The 12937-nt window shown below is 44.0% G+C and overlaps 1 protein-coding gene across 1 annotated transcript in view; it reads right to left on the bottom strand.

Moving 5' to 3' along the window:
* The window catches only part of LOC128302695 (uncharacterized), a 149033-nt gene that overhangs the window by 89029 nt on the left and 47067 nt on the right, over positions 1-12937 (bottom strand). Inside the window, 1 exon segment of the mRNA XM_053039559.1 lies at positions 12601-12656. Coding sequence (XP_052895519.1) covers positions 12601-12656 — 56 coding nt within the window.

Raw genomic sequence — 12937 nt, 5'->3', positions numbered from 1 at the left:
TTCGGCCGTTGGCTACGCCAGCAACTCCCTAGGAGATATCTCTTCGTAACGGGGTATCGATTGTAATTTTGGTTCACTGCCAAAATAGGCGAACAAACAAACTGGTACCACGCGAACGACAGCTGCTTCTGCCGGATTTCAAATGATGCTTTCTCTAGTTGACATCTAAATAGGCCTATCATCCCAGAAATTGTTTTCATGCTACTGTGGCGGGAATAATGTGTTCTGGATCCTTTTTTTTTCGCTCAGCACAGCGCTTTCGATGTTAAGGAAATGGACCCGATTGTTTGGTGTAACCTTTCATGTCAAGGTGCATTGATCTGTGCGTCATTTCAACATTCCATCAGGGTAGATTCGTTGTGAAGCAGGAAGCAATCAAGCGTACATTAGGGGTGTGTGTGCGCTTGTGATCGCGTAAGGTGTACATTAAGTTATATATCTAGTGCTGTACAATAAACAGACCTTGCCGGACAGGAACGATCCAACTCCGAGCCTCGATCGATCGATAATTGTGTTTGAGGAGTCATAAAATCATAATCGTTTCATCGCAAAAAGCATGACACCAGCTTTAGAAAATGCTATGCTATTAGCTCGGATCCGTGTTATGATGCTCTAGCTAACGTCACTGAGTCAACTTGTTAGCAAAATACATATACGTACGGATTCGTCGTTACCGGTTTTTAGATGTGTTTTTTTCCAGGTTGCTTCACCGATCTCCCGGTTGATAATGATGAGCGTTGAAAGCGACGAAACACGCTCGACGGTAGAGGGATAATAATTGGAATTCGATGCTTGTGATGATAGGGTACTATTTTCTTAAATGCGAAGTTTAACACTCGCCCGACACCACCATTCGACACAACCATCAGCAACAGCATGAGGCGTTAATATTGGCAGCTGGTGATTATGACAGGTTTATTTTAAAGTGATGGAGCGAGTCTTAAAAATCGTTCAAAGTATGATTTTTTGGATCAAAAAGAATGCTGCTATAAAAAGTTTAGGAAAAAAAGCTTTTAAACATAGATATGCCATCGTTGTGAATGTATTCCAGTATTTGCATCAGATACTAAACAGTTTTATGAAGGATTAAATAACGAAACGATGTTTTACACCCGGTTGAAAACAGCTGTAAATAGTATCATTTACATTTTATAAGCTGATTTACCTGAGGACAGTCAAAAGTAAACATGTTTAGAATTTTCTTCGCGATGAGCGCTGAATGAACCTCTTTCGATTTTATATCTCCGTTGATTTATGTGCCTCGCCATAAAACGATCGAAAGAAGCATTGATTTATTGTGTTGTGTACTGTGCGCCAATATCCATATCCTAAGTTCGATGGAGATAAACCTCCGATTTGCAATCTTTCTGCCCTTGGTACAGCAGGAAACATGTTTTCCTTTTCCAACACGTTATCTGCTGGCCATGTTTTATGGGTATTGCACCTTAATTCAACCGCTGTACGCGGATACTAACGCTATAATAAATTGAATATTTCAAGCCACATTTAGCGGGAGGCATGTTGAAGATGTAGGTGTGTCTTATAGTTACAGAGTGTCTACGAGGCACTGGAAACATAAGCGCACAAACAAGCTTTAGCCAGTAATTGTTTTCAGAACCTGTGATTCCAGCACGTGTGATTCCGAGTGTTGTTTAATGTTGCATGTATGTTTGTAGATTACTGCTGCATTAAACTTTACACATTTACGATCAGCCTTAAGTGGTAGGTTTGTGTATGACGACGTTTGAGTCTGCAGATACGGCAGATGTGCTATTTAGTTAACAATACTAGTACGGATGTGGTACTTTGCACTTGGCCATAAAATAATGTGAACATTACCTTCGATCGTACACTAATGCTAATGAGCACTATTGCTAGCGATTTAATTTCAGAATTTGTTGAACCGCTAACAATAAAAATATTTAAAGTAAAAATAATAACTTTTCACAATACCATTGCACAAAAACCTGATGTAATGAAGTTGAGAAATCTGTCCAAAAAGGTTTGATTGCGAAGATAACTTCGAAACACGACCAGCAATACATCTTTCTTCCATATTTTGACGATATGCATTATGTATCTTGTAGGGATATCTTTCTTTTATCTCTGGCTCCTGTTCAAAACTTTGGATTTTCTTTCGGTCAATAGCTCCAGACCGCCAGAGACTGTTTTTCTAAGAGTTTGTTTATATCTTTCTCATCTACCTGTAGACCCATGGATTTTTTCTTAGAAACAATCCACCACTAATACTTTGGATTCCAAACCTTAGAAAGTTCTTCATCTACAACTTCATCTCCTTGCTCAGCCAGGACTAAGAAAGGTGTCTTAGGAACAGTACGATGTTAAAAAGAGATCAAGATACGATTTTGCAATCTGCAATAAACATCTTCAAAAACCTAATCGACTGATACGAAGCACACGAATAAGAAGTATCCAATCTGGTTTTCATTTTATATTTCCCTTTCGGTAAGATTCGATTAATTTTTCACACAAGCATGATGGGGCACCAATTAAGATGCCATTGAACTGGTCAGATAGTTCTAAGTGAATTAGAATCGGAGCGTGGCTTTTTACGCTATTGCTCCGAAGAGATGATTATTGCTAATTAATAACATTTCCTGTCCACACCGTACAATTAAGACGATCAAAGAGCGCACACACTATTGGCATCGCTGTTCAATGCTGATGCGGTGAGAAGGAAGAGGAGATGGGCTTGGGTTGAAGTAACGGTGCATGGTTGCTTCGCATCCATTTCACCCCGAGTTCGTATGGATTTTGTACGCGTAACTCCAAAGGTAATGGGACGCAAAGGAAAATGATGTAACGGGTTCTAATACACTTTCATGCCGCTTGCCGGTTCGAAAGTTATTTTAATTCTCACCCAAAGGTGTGCGGCCATTTAAAAGTAACGTCTTCACAAGTGTCAAATCGTTTGCTTTATGCCATTCTCGCGCCATAAGGTTTGTGCACAGTTTTCGGTGTGGAACGAATCGCTACACGTAACGATGGCGAAGCTAATGGTACAATTAGTCAGCGGTTAAAGAACTTTCAAGTACGGTTATTACTAATCCAGAATGCGGGATGAGAATCGGGTGTAGCCAAATTTTGTAAATAAACCGAAGTGAAAGTTTTCTATTGCATTTGTGTTTTTCGCACACTACTACCGAGCAACTAACCGAGCTTTAGTCCCAATGTTACGATTTTGCACTTTGCGATCGAATCTTAAACGTTTGCCGCTAGCGATAAGATAATCATTATCGTTTTAAGTTATGCTTCCGACTCCGACTGCCGTTCCTGTGCACTGACAAACACACCGACAGTGTTGAGGGAAACGCGTACCATAATCTTGAAAAATGATAATCCACCACCAACAGTGCAACATCGCGGTAGAACTATTATTGCTGTTTATAGCCCCGTTCATTCATTGGTCATTCGGATTGACAAATGACATTCCGCGTAATGTGTATGATATGTACGCAATTTATTGCTTCATTACGCTACTATTACCACGCACGGTAAAGGGGAAACGGGAAGCAGGGAAATCAGCCGTCGATCGATTTGGCGCCAGCGCCCGATTCTTCATTGTGAATAAATAATAGGGCGTCGTAACGTTCGGGGGAAATTAATCCCAGAACTTTTCCTTCCAGACTGCAGCTGATGGTCGAGGATCAGGCGACGGCGACGATGATCATGATGCTGATGATGATGATGATGATGATGATGAGGACGAGGAAGATAATAGTCATAATGGTAGCGGTGTCGCTTCAGCAACTTTGTTGTTTATCGGGTGTGTTTCGTTCTGCTTGCATTCTTTCCACTTTCCACGAGGGCGGCGAGGCGCACGCTTTGGTTCGTGAATCGTGGACCTACATTAATCGATAAATTACACGCAGAGTCAATTCGCATTGCTCGCCATGGCACGCCACCGGACAGAGATGTATCGGTGGCGGCAAATTGGATTACGATAGTGCCCGTCTGTACGCCTACGTATAAGAAGGGCCGATGTGTTGTTCTGGTCGACTTTTCCGCTTAGAATTTATTTTCATCCCCGCATGGAACTTAGCGGTATCAGTTTAAGTTGTCTTTTTTTCCAATAATGTCCACAATGTAAGAACACAGGGTAATGATATCTTTTTTTTTGTATAAAACAATTTAAATGGCTCAAGGACAATATCACAGCCGGAGTATGAAACACCCATCTTTCCTACTATGAAGTCGCAAAGCGGCTCCAACCCTTCTAACGGTAGACATGGAAACGCTATCACCCTATCGATCCGATCGGCGCACCAATCATTCCCCGTGGCGTAAAACTGATTGTCACGCGACTTGATTGATTTCGGTCCGCACATCATGATGAGCTCTCGGTTCCCGGGATGGTGTTGCTATTGATTGCATTTAATTACGATACGCTTTCGACATGGTAATTAGCCGATTTCTATCGGCATCGTACGGAGGTCATTGAAGCTGAAGTGATACTGTAAATAATGGTACGCACACCAGTGCACCATCGTGCCAGAACCGTTACTCGGGCGCGCCTGAAACGATGGAAAAGGTATTTTCCGTTTCCGCAGTGTACGCACAGCTGTGCCAGCCAAAACCAGGCTGCGTGCGGTAATAAAATAATCATACCGTGCCATGTGTGTGTGGAGGCTGGTGAAGAATAAGCGAGGCTTATTAATTTGCCGCAACTTCGATTTTATGGCACCACAACGATTTATTACCCTAAAATTGGTATTTGTGCGATAATATAAAGCTCCTCAGCAAAGAGTGCAGTAAAACTCCAGCATGTGGATCAGGGTAATGGTTTCCTTTTTTGATGCTAATTTTAAGCAGCCCATTCTTCGACCTTAACTCTCTTGTCCGTTGTCGAACCATCCTCGAGAAAGAAAGAGTTTTTCTTTTTGGCTTCCTGTCGTTCTCACTCTGCCGGTAGCACTTTTCACTGTTCTGTCTCCAAATCGTACCGTGGAATGGAATTCTTTTCATAACAAAAATGTGAAATCTTGCGAGTTTGCCATTTCTCATCGTTTTAAATCACAAGAGCAGTCGAAAACCAGGCAGAATGATGATAAACGAGCAGCACAAACAAGATGCTTTAGAGTAAGCCATTTATTTTGCTGCTTTCCGTGCAGAATTCGTCAGAACGGTATGTGTGTGTGCGAATATTAAGCGGAACAGGTTTTTGTGGTGGCCACAATTTTCTCTCCGGCAAATGTTTGTAGGCTGGTCGATCTTTACGACCAATCTGACCCGGGACTCCATTTCAGCAGCGGTCCAGTTTCAGTGTTTGCGAACTGCGCTGCGTACAAACACCAGTCGCCCGACCGAAGCGGACTGGGAACAAACAGAACAAGCAAAAGTATGTTAACGTTTTAACGTGAGGAGAAACATCACGTTTCAGGTCCACACTCGCGAGCGTAACTCATCTCGGTCATGAACTCGGTGGAAGCAAATGTTTGGAGATCCGAGTTCAAAGACATCCGCCAAATAGGATGGTTATCAAACATTCTTGTCATTACGCTAGCAGTAGTGTGAACACCTTACGTTGCCACATTAATGTCGAATGGCTACGATTATGGCGCCCTAGACCTAAGGACCCGAGACCCGTGCACTCGTGATTGCCTGCTAACCAACTTTACCGGCCGCTTGCTACGAAAGGGATAAACGCATCTTTTCCACCGAGCAGCACGGTCCGAAAACAATGACCATTGAGTGTGGCCCATTAATTTAATTAGGCTTAAAATGGTCGCCCGGCTGGTGAGATTAGTGTATCGCGCACGAAGCACATAGGGGACAGGAAGCGGAAAATTGAGTATGAAAGGAACATTAGTGCAAATTAACGTCTCATTGCGGCTGCCCGCGTGACCCTGTGGTGTGCTTTGGAAGTTATGAAGTTATGAGCTTGATTTGAAGATCGCACGAAAATGGTGTGAGTGTCTCGTATGCGGTGGAACTGGAAGAGGATGATATTTAGCAATTTAGGGTACTATTTATCACTGAACATGTGTCTAGATCAACCTGCAGTAGCAGCAGCAGTAGAATTGGAGAGGAATTTTCCAATGAAGACCGTACGTTTGGCTGCGGGATGCCGAACCCGTTCATTAAATCCACCAACATAAAGGAATTCAGTTCACCAGCCCCGGTGGCTGCCGGGCTACCACAGTGCCTTGATTTAGATTCCCCACCACCCGTACACAGGGTCTGCTATACACACAGCGTCGGCAAACTGGGCAGCCACCCTGCGGGGAGTGCAATAATCTTGCTGCAACAAAAAGGCGAAACAGTAACGGCAGCAAACAAAAAAGAAGCTTTCACGTCGGGATGTATTCAAGGTTAGGATGCTGGCTGTGCATCATTACGGCAAATATTTGCGTAAGCTATGTCGGCAGGCAAATAAAGGAATTCTTCCATTATCCGCAGACGGTTTTGTTGAAAAACACCGCACCGTTGCCGCACAGAATCCCAACCATTGCGAGATTGTTTAAATCGCGAACAGCGTACGGATGATACTGCACGATGCAACGGCCTTTAATCAGTAACGAGCAGGGAAATGATAGCAAAAATAAAGCGCCCCTGTCGAAGAAGCGCTATGCCTATGTCAATTATTCAATTAAATCACTTAATGATTCGACAGTTTTCGTAATTGTTCTCAACGGCAAGGGCGCTGTGATGGTGGCATGAGAACATTGCACATAAGCTGCATTTAGATCGAATGTATCCGATGAGGTAAACCGGTTGGATCGGTTCGGGAGTGCAGTTTTGGTCGCAAAAAGGGTAAATGAAAAAGCGAGACTATGCGCATTATGAATGGCCCCACCCGCAAGAAACGACGACAAGAAGTGAAAGTGAATCATAAATGATGCAGAAAAGGAAAGTGAGGCCCTAGCAATGCCGTAACGTGTGAGTCTTGTGTGCAAATCAATGGTAAATGGATGCTGCAGGAAGGTCAGCTGCTACGAAACCGTTGAAGTTGAACTGTGGTGTTAGTTTCGCTACCAATAAACGGGTTCGTCGCTTTTCCATCGCACAAATCTTTCTACCGCATGACAGTTGAACTGGTTTGCAGCTATGGTGTGGTGGTATGTGTACCACTAAATTTGTGTGCGATGTTATTATTTGAGGATCATTTATCTTATATTATTCATTGTGTCTGCTCGTAAGCCTTTTAATTCTTTTTTTTCCTATAATCCTCTATCTGCACACGGGCGTTGTTATCACAACTGTCTAATTATTAGCCTTATCGCACAAAAGCAACGGTACATTCAACCGATTATAGTAATTAGTGTGCGTGAATCGGTGCAAAATAAAAATTAACATTGCCTCAAAGCGTTTTGTGGACCGATAACATCGATAGAATGTGGGTCCATGTGGGGCAGGCATGCCGCCCATCGGACGCCAAGCTGTTGGGTGAATCGAACTACAAAAAAAAAAAATACACCCCACGCCTTGAGCAGACAAACCACTGCCCGGTGATCCGATTGATTGCAAACAACAGTCGGCAAATGTGAATGCGAAGCATCGAAAATCCAATGAGTCGAACGGGCGTTCGGCACAACTCCACCCCTAACAAATATCAATTAACACCTGAAATTATTCAATTTTCCATTTGGCGTTTTGGTCGATAGCATATGTATGTAGGCGAGCAAATAAAGTTGGGGAAGTAAGGTGAAAAAAAAGCAACAATACCAAAAAAAAAAACAAGTAACGACGTTCCGGCTGCTGTGGTCCACCATTTTGAGCATGGTTGATGTACACGGGTCCGCCGTGGGTCCACCGTGAGGGAGTGATGCGCGTAGGAAATTGAAAATTACAACATCAACAAAAAAAGGTTCATCATGCTGGAACAGGGATCGGGGAGAGGCGGGAAGGGAGGAAGCGTCCGCCGGGAAGGCTAGGCGCGGCCCGCAATGCCAAGAGTCGATGCGGTCAATATTCTCGCTACACACGGGCTCCACAAAGTTCAACGTCCGTGCACACCGTACCGCGGTTGCTTGATTTCTTGCCGTTTAGTTTCTGCTCCGTTGGCACACACTTTTAGGGAGCGCGGACAATCGCGCAATCCTTTTCTATTCCACATTTTGTTTATTCTAGCTGCGGACATTAACCGAGAGAAATAGTTATTAGCTAATGATTAGAAGCACGGCTGCCAGCGTTACCCTTTTGGGGCAGCATCGCAAAAGGGCGTACGAGAGTGTAGCCGATAGGATTGTGGAAAGCGGATAAGCGGAAAATAAAGGAATCCCGATAGACACATGGTAAGGGCGAGTGGAGCGGTGCAGGAGGAAGGTCGGTCGACGCCTTTAAGCTCGAAAACCGGTGGCGGCACTGTCAGAGGCACTGTCTCCATTACGCGCTAAATTGGCACCCAGAATATACTTTTCTTCTTCTCCGTGAGCTCGGCAGAACAATCAGAAGCGGAGTGCCGCGATGGGCGGATGAGAACATCGGCGACCGCTCTACTCAAGAATTCATCGTCCGAATTTAATGAGTTTCGTGAAGGTGTTGTTGGTGTTATCTGCTATACTTCAACAATCAACCAGAGTATCGCCGTCCTTGAGCTAGTCATGGCTTTAAATTGCTGTCGATAATATTCTGATTATAGGACCATGCGGGGCATCGCAATCCACTATTGGGAAGGATTTAATTTAATAAGCACATACGAATATCTGGATGCTTTTATTACCGATACTTTATGGACGGTGGATTTAGTGCTAGGAGAAGGTAGTTCTAGTTCTTGTGATTGCACAGGATGTATCGAGTGCGCTTAGAACAAACTGTACTGAGCAACGGATCATAACAAACGAACGAGCGTGATCAGTGCATCGGCATCAACCGGGTCACTGATGACAGTTTCAGAGCGCTCACTTCCGTCGTTGTCATTAATTACGTCTATCTCCGCGGCAACCATTGTTTCGGTAAGGTAGCCCGGTGGCCTTTTAGGGCTAGGGTTTTACCACCCGTCTTCCACACATTTTCCGAGAGGTTCCTGACCCAGTTCGCTCGCGCTGGAAAAGCGGCGACGCGACAGCATTCGCACATGCAGCGCGCCTGTATGTGTGCGGTGCAAAGCGAGATGAATAGCGTGTGGGCCGCGTGTACCCGATGGCTGTGTACCCGGGAGTGCCTTACGGGAGTGTGGCGGATTAGCAGATTGTTTGCACGGCACGAACCGGTTTTTCCTGCTTTCTTCGAAATGTATGTTTGTTGACCGGTTTTTTTTTTTGAATGTGGAAAAACAAAAACCCCACCGTTCGTCGAGTCGCGGCCATACCGCTTCCGAAAAGGAAAACCTAACAAATGCCGCCGATGCACCACTCCATCCAGGCTCCATTGGTTTCAACGATGGTCGGGGCCGCGTTGGTTCGGCAAATGAGGCCTTGGCCTGTCGGTGGAGACTGGCAGTGCTGCAGCAGCAGCCGTATGACATTTGGCTTTTACTATTCGCGCCCGGGCACGCAGCCCGGCCCGAGATGGTAGCGGCCTACATAATTTCACCTCGATGGGAATTCCGCACACAAACCAGTACGGCGTACCCGTGCATCTTCCGGCAGCGCAAGGGCCACGCCACGGGGGTGTTGGGGGTTTTTCACCGAGGTTAGATAAAACCGGGGCGCTGTGCCGTTTTCCGTTCGGGGTAAGCGAGGTAGCAACCCAGCGGCGTAATACTCTTACGTGTGTAGCACAAGACGACCGACCAAGTGATGGTCGATTTCGCCGTCGTCGTCAAGAGGAAAAAAGAACAGTTATTCTTTCTCCCGTCACTTGTCCCAGGGCATTGGTGGAATGGCGTGCACTAGACTGGTGAGAGAAGCTGGTTCTGTACCGTAATCCCTAAACATGGGCCCCTGCAGCTCACCACTAGTGAAGATCGAGCCGATCCGATTGCACCAGCGTCCTTTGATCAATCAAACGGATCTCGGAGGTTCTCCCACGGTAGCACGAGATGAGGTGTTAGCTGTAGTGGTAGTGCTCACCGGCTGTCCAACCGTTTAGGGCCGGTTAGAAACCGGAACGTATCGGGCAATGATTCAATGCTGGTCACACAGAAGAAGAGGAGCCCAACGTCGTACGATTCTTTAGCCCGATCGTTAAGCTAATGACACAGTTTCCGAAGACGAATGTACAACACGTACGCCCCAAGCGGGTTTGCACCTTTTGCCAATGGTTGGGAAATGATGTGATCTTTTCCTCTATTAGAACGTTTTTCTCATTAGCTTATAATCGAACAATTCTCGAATGTTACCACCAATCAAAACCATGCTAGATCTGGATTGGAGTGGTTTGCCCCCGGTCCTGACGAAGTTCACAGAAGGTTGAAGGTGAAGGCAGATGTAAAATACTGCAAATGTAATGAACATCTGTATTCACTCTGCGTTGCATATTCAATTTGCGGTGTTAATATGCTTTTCCAATCATAAAAATGGCACATAAAGTACCACCACCCATTATTGTGGGTGCCTCCCACTTTAGCGAACCCATTTCAAACAATAACGTTCGGTTGTTTTTGAATCACGCCGCAGAGACGGTAGAAGAAGCGAAAACGGAAAAAGGATTTGTAGCATTTTTCACCCCGAGGTGGGTTAGGGTGCGTAGCGTAACGCTCGAACCACATCAACCGTAACGACCGGCCTTGAATTGAACTCTTCCGACATCGATGCGCGGAAGAGGTTCCTTTAGCTGCCCGTGTTCATTGAGTATAAATTTGCCACAATATTATCCCAGGCACGACAACTGTTTGGCACCATTGGGGATGAAATGGGTGATCGGGAATGCTTGGTTTGGTTGGCGAAAACGCGCACTCGCTTAACTCAGAAGTGCGAACGAAGCGATAGTAATCGTTTTCAGCTGTTGCCAGCAGTCGTATGAAAAATGTACGCCGTTTACCCCCGGTTGGCCGTAGGTTTCGTGAGGGGATGTTGGGGTTCTGTTTGATTTTTACACGTTGATCAACACTGCAGGAAAACGAGCAACGAGTGCTAACAAACGTCTGCGGCTGCAACAAGAGCGGTGTTGTGTTGTGTGGTTTGTTGCTATCGTTAATTTAAGATCACGCACAGCATGTGCAGATGAAGTGGTACATTTTTGAAGTGAATTTATACAATGAATATCTCGCTTTTTAAATTACAAAAATCGTCAACCACAGTTTATGATTATATTCACCGCTTACATTCCAGGGGTACGAACGATTATTTCAAATTTCATGAAATATTGTTGTCCTTATAGAAATTACCTAAAAAGGGTAAGGGTAAAAGGGGGTGGCTGAAGCATTATTTTCAAAAATTCATAATCCATGGTAATCTTCAGAACTCGAGATATGTGAAGAAAAAAATGATCAATTTTCATTCAGAAATTTTACGTTTTTTGTTAATTTCTTCGAATTTTGTGCAAATATATTTTTTTTCGGTTGTAGATCATGTTATCATTTTATCACAAATTCATACAGTTTCATTCAGTTCAAATTCATACGTACTGTTTGAGATATTTGAATTTTTGATATTTTTGATGCTCATTTTATCCACTTGATTTTTCCGATACTTTGCACACTACAAAACATAACATAAACAACCAAAATTGATCCACAAAGTGTTCCTGGCATTGAAGGCACTCTCAAATTAACATCTGAAGCAATTAAAAATAAGGTCGACTTTTTAATTGAATAGGTTTAAAAAAAAATGCTGCGTGTAAAATGTCATGCGCTGGGTTAATGTAATGGGTTAACGATGGTTTCATACTGTGTCCATCTTTTCGCTAACATGAAATCATAGAATTTCTAGCAATTATCCACAAATGGATGGCGCATGTGATTGGCTATTTGTTTTGGCTCAGTCTGCATACCAACCGTAATGATCGAAGGTGGTAAACGAACGAGCATGGTTTTTTCTTTATTTATTTTTTCAAGCACTTCAATTGCAATTCCTGTACGCTCCTGGGACGTACAATAAAATTCCAATTTAGCATATGCGCACACACAAACACACATGCCACATTCGCCACATTTTCGTAGCCTTACGAACTGCAAAGCTTGTTAATACACTGGCTCGAGTATCCCAGAACCGTCGCCAGGGAACAGGGCGCTAATTACGAAAACGAGTGGCTTGCCCTATACGTTTACTCACGCAATGGGAAGAAGCTAACAGAAGAGAAATATAGTTATAAAGAAAAAAATCTCACCACACAGCGAACTACAAGAAACTTAACTCAAAAAAGAAGCAAACATGCTCGTTTGGTAAGTGATACGCACGGTGGCGATGGTTGCATGTGCGATATAAATGTGGTCCGGAGTCGTGTTTGAGTGGGAAACTGTTGAGTAACGGTGCGATCGGGTTCGGGTTTTGGGGGTGTACTTATGGAAGATCATGGCTGCACTTATGTCTTGATGTCGACCGGAAAAACTCCGGCTATCAGTTTAATACAATCAGCTATCTGTGGAAGGCAGTTTCAGCTGCATATCAAACGAAATGATGAAATGCTAGCAGAAAGGTATGCCACGAATCGGGAAACTATTTAATTGGCATATGCTCCCACCGAAGATTTTGACTTTTATGTAATTCAACAAGTTAGTGAGTATGATGCAGGGCTTGTTCACAGCCTATTACTTACCGTTCGAAATAGTAGAATTATCCACACCACTAGTGGCAAAAATATTTTCATTTTTGCTGTAACGAAATAGAAAATAAAGAAACAAATTAAAATAAAGTATACACGCAGATGATTTCACGTAATGGTTCTAAAAGGAAGACATGGCGAAAAAAAAAGCACGATCCCATTTGTGGTTACGGGTGGGTTCTGTATGTTTGATGATTTCTGGTTGCATCTTTACAGTTATTCCAACATTCATCGTCACCGTGGATGGCGGCGAATGGTTGCACCGTTCGGGTGAGGTACGTAGCGCACCGGAGCAAGCGCTATGGATAGCTATGAGAAAGGCTCGGCGTTT

This window comes from Anopheles moucheti, chromosome 3 (assembly GCF_943734755.1).
Source record: "Anopheles moucheti chromosome 3, idAnoMoucSN_F20_07, whole genome shotgun sequence".
NCBI lineage: Eukaryota > Metazoa > Arthropoda > Insecta > Diptera > Culicidae > Anopheles > Anopheles moucheti.
This window is presented reverse-complemented; position numbering and strand designations above follow the sequence as displayed.